At 47.3% G+C, this 16031-nt stretch overlaps 1 protein-coding gene across 2 annotated transcripts in view; it reads right to left on the minus strand.

The window, feature by feature from the left end:
- Positions 1–671: 671 nt before the first annotated feature.
- Positions 672–16031, minus strand: part of ANO10 (anoctamin 10) — a 228083-nt gene continuing 212723 nt past the window's right edge. Inside the window, exon 13 of one of the 2 annotated variants that reach the window (XM_030830240.3) lies at positions 672–1153. In XM_030830240.3, the coding sequence (XP_030686100.1) occupies positions 1088–1153 (66 nt within the window). In that variant the 3' untranslated portion in view covers positions 672–1087. Of the gene's footprint in view, positions 1157–16031 lie in introns of both variants that reach the window. The other variant, XM_030830239.3, reaches the window with a different exon arrangement.

Here is a 16031-nt window from a genome sequence, read left to right on the forward strand (position 1 = left end):
TCAGGACTGGAGTGGCGGCTACCGTTCCCTGGTGTTTTAAGACACAAGAATGCTCTAGAAAGTGTCCATCGAGCACGGAACCACCAGTGAGTACTTGTGCCATGCAAGGCCTCAGACCAAGGGGGCAGGGCAAGACTGACCACAGGTGTCCATGCTGGCAAAGACGACAGTCTGGCAGCACCCGCTGAACCACGCGGGGCAGACGGGAGAGCTGGGCTTCCAAAAGCATGCGTGGAGCGGGCCTGCCGTGGCCACCCCAGTCGTGATGTGAAGGAGGGAACCGAGGGGCCGGGCTCGGAGCGAGGGACACGGGTCTAGACCTGCCCACCCTTCCCGGCCTTCCCGAGATGGGCCCGGTGTCCTGGCTATGAGGGCCCCAGTGGGGCAGGGCTGGCTGTTGTCTGGGGCACTTTGAGCAGCTGGTGGGAAAGGAAGCCAGGCCTGGCCCGAGCGGGGTGGTCCCCGGGGCTGGACCAGAGCCAGGAGCCCGGAGGGCGGTTTCCGGGGGGACGGGGGCTGCTGTGCTGGCACCCCTGCGGGCACAGCCGGAACAGCCCCCCCAGTTGTGGCCCAGCCGGCCAGCTGTGCTGAAGGTAGCCCAGCGGCCCCTGCCGCGCACCCCCAGGGAAGGCCTAGCAGCAGCAGAACCTCCCAAGGACCCCTGGGGCTTCCGCACGCCTTGGAAGCGGCCCAGCCTCGAGGCGGGCCCGGCCCTCGGCTGCCCTGGCGGCTCCCCCTTCCACGACCCAGCCCGGAGCAGACGGGCTGCTCCATCCACACACGGAAGGAGGCATCAGGCGGGCATGAGGCCTTTAATAGCTTGGTGACCTCTGTTCCGTGAATAAAGGGTCTGTGAACATAGAGCAGGACAGAGCCAGAGAGAGGCACCTCGCGTCGTCGAGCGTCGGCAACACCACCTCGCTGGACACCCCGCCTGCCGACCCGACGGTCACTGTGAGGGCAACCCGGGGAGCTGGCGGTTCGCCCACGTGCCAGGCTGGGCAGCGATGGCTCCAGAGCAAGGTCGGGCGGCGTGCGTGCGTGCGGGGCTCCGCGCGGGGAGGGCGCCCGCTGGCTCCACCGGCCCTCAGGGTGCCTCCTCCTTCCCGCCTTCCCTCCAGTCCTCTTTCAGGTTCTCGGCCACGTGCTTCATCTGCTGTTGAGAGAACACAGGACACGCTGAGTCACGTGAGGCTGGGCGGTGGCGCCTCAGGGGCGGCCCAGGCCCCGCTCCGGCATCACGGCCCCGGGGCGGTGGGAGTCCTGCTGCTCCAGTCCCGGGGCCCCGGCCGCCTCTGTGCCCTGGGTGCTGGACAGTGTGCATAGAGCTCTGCCCTGGGTACTGAACCAATGAATAACTCCTTTGGGATTTGGCTTAAAATACACACGGAGATTTCTGATAACAGCTGTTACTTATGGAGAAAACAAGACTCTGAGCACAAACGCTGCTGGTGCCCGGGTACCTGGCTGCCCCTCTTGGGAGCCCCAAACACCACACGGGCTGGACACGGCGCACACTCCCGCCGGCTTTCGGGGAGAGGAGGCCGGTTCACAGACTGCAAGTCGAACGCCTCTGCCTCCTGCTGCAACCTGCTTCCCTCCCCGAAGGCTCCTGTAGGCCTGTAGCATCTCAGGAGGCCCCCGTTACTCCGGTCAGTCCTCCTCTTTTCTAGCCTGTTCTGCCTTCCGCAGGGCCGTGCCGAGATGGGCTCCCAGCAGCTGGCCCCTGTCCATCTGGGCTGGGGAGGGGCCTGCCTAGGTCTGGGGGACGGCTCCTGATGCGGGAGGTGCCGAGTGGGGACGGGCTCTTCCCGCAGCTTCTGAGCAGGCCTAGAGCAGGCACCCCTCAGCTGCGGGGTTTATGCGACCTTCAGCCTGACAGGACGGCGGAGATGGTGTGATTTAGTTCACAAACCTGGAGAAGCAGAACGGCCATGCCACCCGAATGCCCCCAGAGGTTAGTTTTTGCCTCTGCTACCTTTTCTGTTACTCATGTCTCCCGTCCTCTCACGAGCCCACTTCGACTGTCAACTACTGATGTAAAATGTAGTATTTCCCCCCAGATGCACTTCAGACTCTTGCAGCTGGTGTCATTTAATACTTATGAGACCTTTAAACATGTCTATTTATGAGAGACAGAAAGGGGGTGAGGCACAGAAGATGAATCTATTTCCTGATTTGACAAGTAACCGTAAGAAACTAAAAGCGACATAAATTTAACTAAACTAGCATCAAAATGAGGATACGACATTCCCTAGTTTGTCACAGAATCTACCAGCCACACTTGCCCTCCACAAGCCTTCGAGGCTCCCTGTGAGCTGCAAACAGCCCCCCCCCGCGTGTGTGGCTGCGGAGGGGGGAGCCCCTTGGCGTCAGGCCAGAGCATCCCGCAGACCTTGCGAGGCCGAGGGCAGCCATCTGACGAGCCCTCTGCCCTGAATGACCCAGTAACCTAGCTTCTCGAAGATGCCTCTTCTTTCAGGTCCCAGGTTGGGGGCTTGGCCCAGGCCGGGGAAGAGACTCAGAACCCACTGGGCTTGGACGACTGCCCACCTGCAGTGCCTGCCCTGTTGAGGGCAGCTCCTAAGGGTAGCGGTTCCTGGATGTCACGGGCTCGTCTACACTTAACTGTGCCGCTGGAAGCAAAGGTAGGAACCGGGGCAGGGACCACCCCCCCCCCCGCCCTCGCCCCCTGCTCCTCATGCCTCAGGCAGTCTACACAGGAGCTCCTGTCTCCACTCGTGCCCTTTCCTCGCCTGTCCTGGAGCAAGGCTACTTCTGAAGCTGAAGAGTGACAGGCCCCCAGGCCTCTGGGTCGAGCCAACCCCACTCCACCCACCACCCACCCCCCCGCCGTCCCATGGCTGGGTCCCTCAGGGCTCGATCTGCCTCACAGAGCTCTGTGATCCCCAAAGGCAACGTGGCCCGTGGGGGGCGGGAAGGCTTATTATGCCCCCATGACCTCTACCTGGCCTTCCTCAGCAGTGCCGAGGCCCTGGGAAGTGGCAGGGAGCAGGACCAGAACTTAAGACCTGTAGCTAAAGTCCCAAGAAGAAACCCAGCAGCCGAGAGGAAACAAACTGCAACGGCCCGCCTGCCTGAGGTGAAGAGTTCAACTGGATTTGAGGTCAGTGAGCGGCGCGGCAACCTTTCCTGCACAAATGGGGCAGGCCTGCTCGGCTCCTGCCTGAAAGATGGGGTCAGATGCCATCTGGCCTCGAGACAGCTTCTCCTGGGTCAACCGGCCGCTGCCCACTGCTCTTGGTCTGGATCCCCTCAGTGTGTGGTCATGTAACTTGTAATGCAACTGCCCCCTGCCCCAGCGAAGCTTTCCACATCCTCGCCTACTGGTGAAATGGTGGGCATTGGCAGAACTAACTCCAGAAGCACGAAATTGCTGCTCTGAAGGAACCCTGGTGATCATTTGGTCCTGTGGTCACTTAAGGGTCCTGAGACCTTGTTAAATGCAGACTCTTTGTACCTCCCCGAGATGCTAAGATGCCGTCATGCTGGCTTGTAGAGGGACCCACGACTCTCTGAACTTTCAGCAAGCCCTCGAAGTTTCTCCGTGGACAAACCCAGGGCGGGGAGTCACTGGTTTGCTGTCTGCCGTCCTTCACCAGCACGCAAGCCGGCGTCGCGGGCCATGCTGGGCAGATCCAGGCCACCGTGTGTGCTCTGGCGGGGAGGCGCCGTCCCCTCAGGGCCTCACGCTGCCTCCTGCAGCTCAGCTCTTTGGCGTCTTCTCTTTAGCTGCCCCGCCTGGAGGGTGGGGTGAAAAAACTGGCTTCTTTGGGGATTCTTCCATCAAAACCTTATTAAAAATACAAGCAGGATAAAAGTCCTGACTTCTTCCCCATAAAAAGCACCAGAATGAAGAGAGAACGAAATTTTCCTCAACTCATGCTTCATTAAAACACTCACGCTCCAAATTACTCTGTAAAAAGCACAGACTGATTTCTGGCATCATTATTAGCAATGATTATACAGGTGGACCTCGTTCACTGTGCTTCACAGAAATTGAGTTTTTTACAAATTGAAGGTTTGTGGCAATCCTGTGTTGAGCAATTCTGTTGGTGCCATTTTTCAAACAGCATTAGTTTCTAACTAAGGTATGTACACTGTTTTTATAGACATAATGCTGTGTAAGCATAACTTTCATATAAGTTGGAAAACCAAAAATTCACGTGACTCGCTTTATTGCAGTGGCCTGGAACCAAGCCCAGGGTATCTCGGAGGTCTGCCTGCAACAGGAACCGAATCACTACGCGTGCTGGCCAGACATGCAGCTTAACCTGAGAAACGGTGAGTAACCAGATCCCTTCTTCCCTGTGGAGAAGTACAGAAGTGTGTTCTGAGACCTGCAGTCCTCAGACGGGGCTTCATCCTCCCGGGCTCGCAGCAGAGACTCTGCCTCGCTGAGCCCATAACCAGTTTTGGGATCCTTCTACTCACATCGCTCAGGAAATCAGTTGATTACAGTATTGCGCAATTTTCAATCTGTTAGCAGCTATTCCATTACTCCTTCCCCCAAAGCAACAACCACCTGCCCAGAAGGACTCTATCTGGGCAGGTCTTGGCTGGGGACAGGCCAAACCTGTGCATTCATCTCTGCCTGTTTGTTTGCTAGAGGCCTCCAGTCTCTGTGAGTGTGGAGCTGAGTGGCTGGAGCCAGGCTGAGGGCCTCTGCGGCCAGGCCGTCTCATCCCACGACAGCAGCTCAAACATGAACTGGGTTCTCAGGTCAGTTCAGCTCAGCAACAGCACCTGGGGGACCAGGGTCCCTGAGTCCCGCCAGCCTCAGGTGCACAGTCCTGGTGACAGCACTGCCATCACCCATCCCTACTTCTCCTACCCCACTCCGTCCTGATTTAATGGGCTGGGGTGTGGCCTGGGGGTTAGCAAAGCTCCCCTGGATGATTCTATTGCACAGCTGGGGTAGAGCACCACTGCCTGGAAGGAAGCCCCGCCCACTGTGGGCGGGGCCAGCAGGAGAGGGCGCTTCCCTCGTGCACAGCTGTGCCCTCCCTCCCCATCCACCCCGGCAACCACAAGCATGTCTCCTCTATCCTGTCACTTGTTTGAGGTCATGTACTTAGAGTCAGGGCAGAATTAAGCAAGGGCCTGGCAATTCAGGTGAAAAGGGAAGTAGAGAACAGGCCTTTTGAAGTACCGCATTTTCACAAAAACAATTTTTGTCTGTTAGATCTAGAGGAAAGTTCCTCAAACAAGCAGCAGGCTGAACACATTCGGAAGTAACAGTTAAAAACTCCAGATCTGTCCTGGGCCTGGCGATGCCATCAGGCTCTGACAACCCCAAGCAGTGGGTGGAGGGGCAGCAAGGTGCAGGGACAGCACCAGCAGGGAGTTACATCCACCTCCTCTCCCTCTGGAGGGGTTGGTTCATTTTACCATTTGACAAAATGTAGAAGTGTGAGATTTGCTGACACCCAAACAGGCCAGCACTCTGAATCCCTCACCTCCCACCCCGGCCAACTTTTCTCCCAGTCGCCCCCATCTCAGGGACCACTACCAGCCGGCTACTCGGACCCAAACTGCAGACGTCACCCTGGATGACTCTCTGCCCCTCCCCATCGGGTCCTGTCGACTCCACCTGCCAAGCACACCCCATTCCTCCCAACTCCTACCTTAGGGCTGTCGCCCCTGCTGCACCGAAACCACCTCCCAAACTTTCCCACGCTTGTGCAAACGCAGCCCAAGCCATGTGTTAAAACGGGACCAGAACATGCCACTACAGGGGTTTCCCAAAGACTCGAGATGAAAACTCAAGCCTCCACTTTTCTCTCACAGCCCCGCTGCCTCCAGTCTAGCTCCTCCTTCCCGCAGGCTCATCACCATCTGCTTCGCCTGCCCTGCCACTGCGCTTTGCTCCTCAGCCTGTCTTCCCCCAGATAAGCCGTCCCAAATCACTTACCCCAGAGGAGTCTCCCGTCACCGTCACATCCCTTTATTTTAATTCCTGCACTCCACTCAGACCATCTGGTTTTTAATTGTCTATGTGAACTTTGTTTTTTTTTCTGCTTTAAACATTCTATCCCATCTAATAACTGGTCTCCTGACTCTGCACCCAGGGCCTGCAAAAGCTCCGGCACCAAGTTGGTGCTCCACAGATGCCTGTGGAGGAGCAACCAAGCCCAGCTCCAAGCCTACAGCAGCAGTCAGAGCTGACAGCTCAGCCGATAACCTCATCGAGAACAGCACAGACAGGTAAAGCCTCCCTTCTCGTGGGTGCATAAACGAGACACATTCATGTTCTTGAAGTCAGCGTCACTTTCTGGACCATAAATGTGCCCGTCACGTGTATAGGGTCATAGGAAACACACCGTAACATGGGCTGTATGTCAGAAGTTTCAGGATTTTGGAGTTCCAGATGGTTCCCTGCCCTGACCTGGGTCCAGCCCCTCAGGATGTCACCCAGTGGAGACAGGAATCTCAGTCCCCCAAGCCCTCAGGGGTGGTTCTGGCGAAGGGAAGGTGGTATGCAGGTAGAGCTGGGTGGAGAGAAGATGACAGGGGAAAGTCAAGGGCCACCAGGAGAGTTGCCAGATCATCATCTTGGTCCCAGCTGGAAACCAAGACTCCTCCAAGAAGGTCCAAACCCAGCTCCCAGACCTGGTGGCCAGGCCCAGCTCACCCAACCAGTGAGATGCCAGTGTCCACGAGTTCATTAACTGCATGAGCTGATCCCAGGGAAGACAAATGTCAGTTCAGCTTAAAGAAAATATCTACTTCTTAAATCATCTTTTGGGAGGAGGAGATCAAGGTGGCAGGGCAGAGGACGTGGAGCTCACCTCCCCCCACAAATACGTCAAAGATACATCTACAACTGGAACAGTTCTCACAGAACACCAACTGAAAGTGCTAAATGAAAAAGTGGAGGAAGCAGTCCCCATTAAAAGAAAAAGAGAAGTCGCCTGAAAGAACAGACAGTGAATACCAACTGAAAGCGGGCAGAAGATCTCATACAACTGAAGCTGTAAGAAAGATCCCCATGTAACCTGGTAAGACTAAAGGGAAAAAAGGAGGGGAATCAAGGTGGGACCTGTGCTCCTGGGAGGGAGCCATGAAAGAGGAATGGTTTCCTTACCCTGGGAACCTCCCTCGCCGGCTGGGAGCTCAGCCAGGACAGATAGGTAGCTGCAGGAGCCTGGGATTTGCCCAAGAGGAGTGTGCCCAGACTGGCTTGCTTACAAGCAGGATAGAGAGGAACCGACACTGACTGCTGCCATGTCACCACACTTCCCAGCCCAAGACACGCACTTACTGGTGTGCGCAGTGCCTGGGTGCTGAAACTCGGGCTTCAGCGGACAGACTCGAGGAGAGGACTTGGTTTGGCTATTTGGACATAGCCCGAAGGGCCTAAGATGTGGTCCAGGCCGCAAATGGGGGTGTGTGTGGGACAGAGCGTGGGTCCGTCATGGAAGCCTCATTCACACCATGCTCACAGCGGGCACAGCTTCCGGAGCTCCCACTTTGTGAGCGTGCACGTGACGAAGGCAGGCAGAGCTGACGCACGCGCTCTGGTGGTAGAGGGTAGGCTGATTTTGTGGGTGTGCACACCAGGTGATGGGTGGCGTCACAGAGTTGCCTGTCCCAGCAAACAGGTCCTGCAGAGGAACACCCAGCAACTCCTTTCCAGGGGCAGTGCTCCAGTCTCACCTACCTCACACTGCAGCTTAGAACCGGACCTGGGGGCTTTTACTCCAACAACTGGGGAGCAAACCCTACCCCCGACAGGGCTGTGACAACCAAAGAGGAAGCCCCACCCAATATCCAGTGCAGGCTCTGGTCACCACAGCACCAAACACACCCCTTATCAAGGGGACAGTGGCCGGCACGCTCTGAGCAAAGTCATGGCAGGCATCCACACCAAATGTAGCCCTCGCATCAAAAATATTGGACTTACATCCTTACAAAGGATGCTCCCACATAAAAGCAGCCTTTCAAGACCACAGTACGTAACTGTTTCTCCTAAATTCTTAGCATAAGAGAAATGAAAGTAAAATGACAAAGCAGAGGAAGTACTCCCAATTAAAAGAAAAAAAGAAGTCCCCAAAAGAAAAAACAATGAAACAGACCTCTCCAGTCTACCAGACCGCTGAGTTCAAAAAGGAGGTAATAAAAATGCTAAAGGAATTAAGAAAGGCTGTCAGTAGAAACGGAGGTCACTGTAACAAGGAACTAGAAACCATAAAGAGACAATCAGAATCAGACAACTCAATTGCCAAGATAAAAACCGAGCTGAAGGCAATAAACAGCAAACGAAATAATGCAGAAGAACGAAGTGATCTGTAAGAATAACAGAAGTCACCCAATCAGAACAGCAGACAGAAAGACAAATGAAAAAAATGAAAGCAACATACGAGACGTATAGGATAATATAAAGTGTGCCAATCTACACATAATAGGAATTCCAGAAGGCGAAGAAAGGGAAAAGTGGATCAAGATGTATTTGAAGAAATTATGGCTGAAAACTTTCCAAACCTAAAGAAGGAAACAGATATCCAGGGACAAGAAGTACAGAGAGTCCCACACCAAGACATATAATTAAAATGGCAACAGTTAGAGAGGATTCTAAAGGCAGCAAGAGAAAAAGAGCCAGTTACAAGGGAACCCCCATAAGGCTATCAACTGATTTCTCTACAGAAACATTGCAGGCCAGAAGGGAGTGGCAAGCTCTATTCAAAGTCCTGAAAGGGAAAACTCTGCAACCTAGGATACTCTACCCAGCAAGATTATCATTTAGATTAAAAGAAGAGATAAAGAATTTCTCAATCAAAAACTAAAAGAATACAGCAATACTAACCCTATCCTAAAAGAAATATTGAAAGGTCTTCTTTAAATAGAAATGAAGCAAGAACCTATAAGAAAGGGGAAAATCACAATAGGAAAGGCAGATATATAAAAGGATTGAAGGTCAGTTAAATAAGCCAGTATATAGATTAAAAATTTTTTTTTAAATTTTCTGAATGTGATTACAACTACAAGGAACAGCAAATGGATAAACATGAAGATGTAAAATGGACATCAAAATGTGGAGAAGGGTAGTAGGATAATGTACATCTTTTAGAGTGTAGAGCTTTCATGACTATCAGTCTAAAGCAAGTAGTTATAGCTATGGGTTACCATATTTGAAAACCAGGGTAACCACAAATTAAAAACATACAGTAACAGAAACATAGATCAATGGAACAAGATAGAAAGCCCAGAGATAAACCCAAGCACCTATGGTCAACTAATCTATGACAAAGGAGGCAAGAATATACAATGGAGAAAAGACAGTCTCTTCAATAAGTGGTGCTGGGAAAACTGGACAGCTCCATGTAAAAGGATGAGATTAGAACACTCCCCAACACGATACACAACAATAAACTCAAAATGGATTAAAGACCTAAATGTAAGGCGAGACACTATAAAACTCTTAGAGGAAAACATAGGAAGAACATTCTTTGACATAAATCACAGCAAGATCTTTTTTGATCCACCTTCTAGAGTAATGGAAATAAAAACAAAAATAAACAAATGGGACCTAATGAATTTTGCATAGCAAAGGAAACCATAAACAAGACAAAAAGACAGCCCTCAGAATGGGAGAAAATATTTGCAAATGAATCAATGGACAAAGGATTAATCTCCAAAATATATAAACAGCTCATGCAGCTCAGTATTAAAAACAACCCAATCCAAAAATGGGCAGAAGACCTAAATAGACATTTCTCCATAGAAGACATACAGATGGCCAAGAAGCACATGAAAAGCTGCTCAACATCACTAATTATTAGAGAAATGCAAATCAGAACTACAATGAGGTATCACCGCACACCAGTGAGAATGGGCATCATCAGAAAATCTACAAACAACAAATGCTGGAGAGAGTGTGGAGAAAAGGGAACCCTCTTGCACTGTTGGTAGGAATGTAAATTGATACAGCCACTATGGAGAACAGTATGGAGGTTCCTTAAAAAACTAAAAATGAATTACCATATGATCCAGCCATCCCACTACTGGGCATATACCCAGAGAAAACCATAATTCAAAAAGACACATGCATCCCAATGTTCAATGCAGCACTATTTACAATAGCCAGTACAATAGCCAGGTCATTGAAGCAACCTAAATGCCCATCGACAGACAAATGGATAAAGAAGATGTGGTGCATATATACAATGGAATATTACTCAGCCATAAAAGGAAGGAAATTGGGTCATTTGTTGAGACGTGGATGGATCCAGAGACTGTCATACAGAGTGAAGTAAGTCAGAAAGAGAAAAACAAATATCGTATATTAACGCATATATGTGGAACCTAGAAAAATGGTACAGATGAGCCGGTTTGCAGGGCAGAAATTGAGACACAGATGTAGAGAACAAACATATGGACACCAAGCGGGGAAAGTGGCGGGGGGGTGGATGTGGGGGTGTGTTGAATTGGGCGATTGGGATTGACATGTATACACTGATGTATATAAAATTGATGACTAATAAGAACCTGCTGTATAAAAAAATTAAATTAAAAAATAAAAAAAACATACAATAGATTCACAAAAACCAATAAGAAAAGAACTCAAGTGTAATACAAAAGAAAATTATCAAACCACAAAAGGAAAAACAAAAAGAAGGAACAAAGAAGAAATACAAAATCAACTGGAAAACAAGGTTTAAAATGGCAATAAATACATACCTATCAGTAAATTATCTTAAATGTCTATGAACTAAACACTCCAATCAAAAGACACAGAGTGACAGATTGGATAATAAAACAAGAACCTACAACATGCTGCCTACAAGAGATCCACATAGATTGAAGGGATGGAAAAAGATATTTTGTGCAAATGGAAACAACAAGACAGCGAGGGTTGCAATACCCATATCAGACAAAATAAACTTTGAAACAAAGGCCATAAAGAAAGACAAAGAAGGACACTATAAAATGATGAAAGGATCAATACAAGAAGAGAATATTATACTTGTTATAATATTCTTATTATTAATATTATATAATGCATCCAATATAGGAGCACATAAATACATTAAAACAAATACTAACAAACGTTAAAAGGCGAAATTGATGGGAACACAATAATAGTAGGAGATTTTAACACTCCACTGACATCAGTGGACAGATCTTCCAGGCTCAAAAAGGAAACGAAGACTCTAAATGACACAATAGAACAGTTAGACTTAATTAATATCTACAGGACCTCAGTCTAAAAAAACCAGAATACACATTGTTTTCAAGTGCACCTGGAACATTCTCTAGGATGGACTACATACTAGGGCACAAAACGAGCCTCAACAAATTTAAAAGGACAGAAATTATTTCAAGCATCTTCTCTGACTACAATGGCATGAAACTAGAAATCAACCAGAGAAAGAGAAATGAGAAAAAAATGACTACATGGAGACTAACCAACAAGCTACTAAAAAACCAATGGGTCAGTGATGAAATCAAAGAGAAAATTAAAAAATACCTTGAGACAAATGACAGTGAAAACACAACCATACAAAATCTATGGGATGCAGCAAAAACAATCCTAAGAGGGGAAGTTCATAGTGATACAGGCCTTCTTCAAAAAAACAAGAAAAATCTCAAATAGACAACCTAAAAGAATTAGAAAAAGAAGAAACAAAACCTAAAGTCAGCAGAAGGAAGGAAATAATAAAGATCAGAGAGGAAATAAAAGAGATAAAAAAAAATAGAAAAAAATCAATAAAAAACCAAGAGCTGTTTTTTTGAAAGGATAAACAAAATCAACAAACTCTGGCCACCAGGGATCATCAAGAAGAAAAGAGAAGACGAAAGGCTCACCACAAAGAAAAGAGAGGAACCAAATAAAACAAGAAATAAATGAAAGAGGAGAAATAAGAACTGATACCACAGAAATTCAAAAAACCATAAGAAATCATATGCCAACAAAACAGACAACCTAGAAGAAGTGGACAAGTTTCTTGAAACATGCAGTCGGCCAGAACTGAATCAAGAAACAGATAATTTGAACAGACTGATCGCTAGAAATGAAAAAGAATTTGTAATTTAAAAAACACCCTGCAAACAGAAGTCCAGAACTGGATGGCTTCACTGGGGAATTCTACCAAACATACAAAGAACTCATACCTATTCTTCTCAAACTCTTCCAAAAGACTGAAGAGGTGGGAACACTCCCAAAGTCATTCTGTGAAGCCACCATCACCCTGATGTCAAAACCAAAGATACTACCAAAAAAGAATATTACAGGCCAATATCTCTGATGAATATAGATGCAAAAATCCTCAGCAAAATATTAGCAAACAGAATCCGATGACACATAAGAAGGATCATATGCCATGATCAAGTTGGATTCATTCCAGGGTCACAAAGATGGTTCGAAACACAAATGGATCAATGTGATACACCACATCAACAAAAGAAAAGTAAAAAACCACATGATCATCAATAGATGCAGAAAAAGCATTTGATAAAATTCAACATCCATTCATGATAAAAAAATCTCACCAAAATGGGTACAGAGGGAACATATCTCAACATAATAAAAGCCATTTACAACAAATCCATAGCCAATATAATACTCAATGGTGAAAAGCTGAAAGGCTTCCTGCTAAATTCTGGAATGAGACAAGGACGTCCACTCTCACCACTTCTATTTGACATAGTATTGGAAGTCTTAATACAGTAATCAGATAAGAAAAAGAAATAAAATGGGAAGAGGTAAAATTGTCATTGTATGCAGGTGAAAGGATGCTCTATATAGAAAACCCTAGAGACTCCACACAAAAACTATTAGAACTAATAAATTAATTCAGCAAGGCAGCAGGATACAAGAACAATATACAGAAATCTGTTGCATTTCTTTATACTGACAATGAAATATCAGAAGTGGAAAGTAAAAAACAATTCCATTTAAAATAGTGTGTGTCCCCCCGCCCCGCCAAAAAAAAAAAATCTAGAATAAACCTAACCAAGGATGTGAAAGACCTATATGCTGGGAACTGTAAAACACTGATAAATGAAATTGAAGATAATACAAAGAAATAGAAAAATATCCCCTGCTACTGGATTGGAAAAATTAATATTGTTAAAATGGCCACACAACCCAAAGCAATCTACAGATTTAATGTGATCCCTATCAAATTACCCGTGACATTTTTCACAGAACTAGAACAAATAATCCTAAAATTTATATGGAACCACAAAAGACCCAGAATTGCCAAAGCAATTCTGAGGGAAAAAACAAAGATGGAGGCATAACTCTCCCAGACTTTAGACAACACTACAAAGCTACAGTAATTAAAACAGCATGATATTGGCACAAAAACAGACACATAACATCAATGGAACATAATAGAGAACCCAGAAATAAACCCACACATGTAGTCAATTAATCTTCAACAAAGGAGGCAAGACTGTACAAGGGAGAAAGGACAGCCTCTTCAGCAAGTGGTGTTGGGAAAGCTGGACAGCCACATGTAAGTCAGTAAAGTTAGAACACACCCTTACACTATGCACAAAAATAAACTCGAAATGGCTTAAAGACTTAAATATAAGACATGACACCATAATGCTCCTAGAAGAGAACATAGGAAGAACATTCTCAGACATAAATTGCAGTAAAATTTTCTTAGGTCTCCCAAGGCAAAAGAAATTAAAAAAAAAAAAAGGGATCTAATCAAACTTATAAGCTTTTGCACAGCAAAGGAAACTATAAACAAAATGAAAAGATAACCTACAGACTGGGAGAAAATATTTGCAAACAATGTGACTGACAAGGGCTTAATTTCCAAAATACACAGACAGCTCATGCAACTCAGTATCAAAAAAACAAACAACCCAATCAAAAATGAGCAGAAGACCTAAATAGACATTTTTCCAAAGACATACAGATGGCCAGCAGGTACATGAAAAGATCCTCCATATTGCTAATAATTAGAGAAATGCAAATCAAAACTACAATGAGGGGACTTCCCTGGTGGCACAGTGGTTAAGAATCTGCCTGCCAACATGGGTTCAAGCCCTGGTCCGGGAAGATCCCACATGCCGCGGAGCAACTAAGCCCATGTGCCACAACTACTGAGCCTGCGCACCACAACTACCGAAGCCCATGTACCTAGAGCCTGCGCTCTGCAACAAAGAGAAGCCATCGCAATGAGAAGCCCGTGCATCACAACCAAGAGTAGCCCCCTGCTTGCCGCAACTAGAGAAAGCCCGTGCGCAGCAATGAAGACCCAACACAGCCAAAAATAAATAAATTAATTTAAAAAACTACAATGAGGTGTCACCTCACACTGGTCAGAATGGCCATCATTAAAAAGTCTGCAAATAATAAATGCTAGAGAGGGTATGGAGAAAAGGGAACCGTCCTATGCTGCTGGTGGGAATGTAAATTGGTACAGCCACTAGGGAAAACAATATGGAGGTTCCTTAAAAAACTAAAAATAGAAATGCCATATGATCCAGCAATCCCACTCCTGGGCATATATCTGGAGGAAACCATAGCTGGAAAAGATACATGCACCCCAATGTTCACAGCAGCACTATTCACAATAGCCAAGACATGGAGGCAACCTAAATGTCCATCAACAGATGAATGCATAAAGATGTGGTACATATATATAATGGAATACTACTCAGCCATAAAAAGAATGAAATAATGTCATCTGCAGCAACATGGATGGACCTGGAGATTATCATACTAAGTAAATCAGAATAGACATATACCATGTGATACCACTTATATGTAGAATCTAAAATATGACACAAATGAACTTATCTGTGAAACAGAAACAGACTCACAGACATAGAGAACAGACTGGTGGTTGCCAAGGGAGAGGGAAGGACTGGGAGTGTGGGATTAGCAGGTGTAAACTGTTATATGTAGGATGGGTAAACAACAAGGTCTACTGTATAGCACAGGGAACTATATTCAATACCTTGTAATAACCTATACTGAAAAAAGAATCTGAAGCTGTACACCTGAAACTAACACAATATTGTAAATCAACTGTAGTTTAATAAAGAAATTTTTTGAAACATCACCTTTTGAGCCTGTGTTCTCCGCATATTATTTGGGCTTCAGATTGAAATTCCCGAAAGTTAAAGGCACTTTAAAAGAAAACTTCGCAGATATTTTGAGAATGCAAATTACTTTCAGTTGAGAGTGAGGGGCCCTGCAGAAGCCAGAGGCTTGCTTCTCAACCACCCTCAGGTGTGCACTTGTGCTGACGCTGCTGGAGCAGAGAGGCTTGCGCATCTGATTTAGCTACAGCCAGTCAGGGCTGTTAAGATCATTACAGATCTGCCAGTGCTACAGGCCCAAAGGTGCACAGGTGGCTGCAAGGCACTAACAAAAGATGACAAAGCAAAACTGAGGAGAGGCTGACCCACCTCCCTGGGTTTGGGAAACATTATTAGGAGCAAAAAGCCCTCGTCAGAGCTGCTCATCACCGCTGTCCTTTCATACTCTACCAGTGGGTGCTAATATTTTCTCCAAGTTATGGGCACCCTAACATGTGATCCTTCCCATTTATCCAAAATCCACATGAATCACTAAGTGGTAAGTCTAACAACCCCCTCCCCTCCTTGGGCTCCCGGGCCTTAGCGTGGGGTGGACACACTCCCTACAGATTGCTTCCTGCAGGCTGTGGGGCTCAGGCAGCGTCCCCGAGTCCCTGTGCTCCATACACGTTCCTCTGTGCCAGCTGCATGGGAGTCTTGGTTACTGACCTCCCCCCTCCCCCCTCCCCATCTCCTGCACTTCTAACCAAGCTTGTATGTCAAAACCTTTTTCCTCTTGCTTTGCTGATATAACTTTTAATGTCTGTTACATTCTATTACCTGCATGTAACTTAATTTACAGTGACCACCACTTACATTACCTACTAGGCGCTGTTCTAAACTATACATATACTAACTCATTTGCTCCTTGTAACCGCCCGATGAGAGGCACACCATTATCAACAACTTAAAGATGAAACTGAGGCACAGGGAGGTTGAGAAACCTGCCCGAGGTCACACAG

The sequence above is a fragment of the Globicephala melas genome, chromosome 11 (assembly GCF_963455315.2).
Source record: "Globicephala melas chromosome 11, mGloMel1.2, whole genome shotgun sequence".
NCBI lineage: Eukaryota > Metazoa > Chordata > Mammalia > Artiodactyla > Delphinidae > Globicephala > Globicephala melas.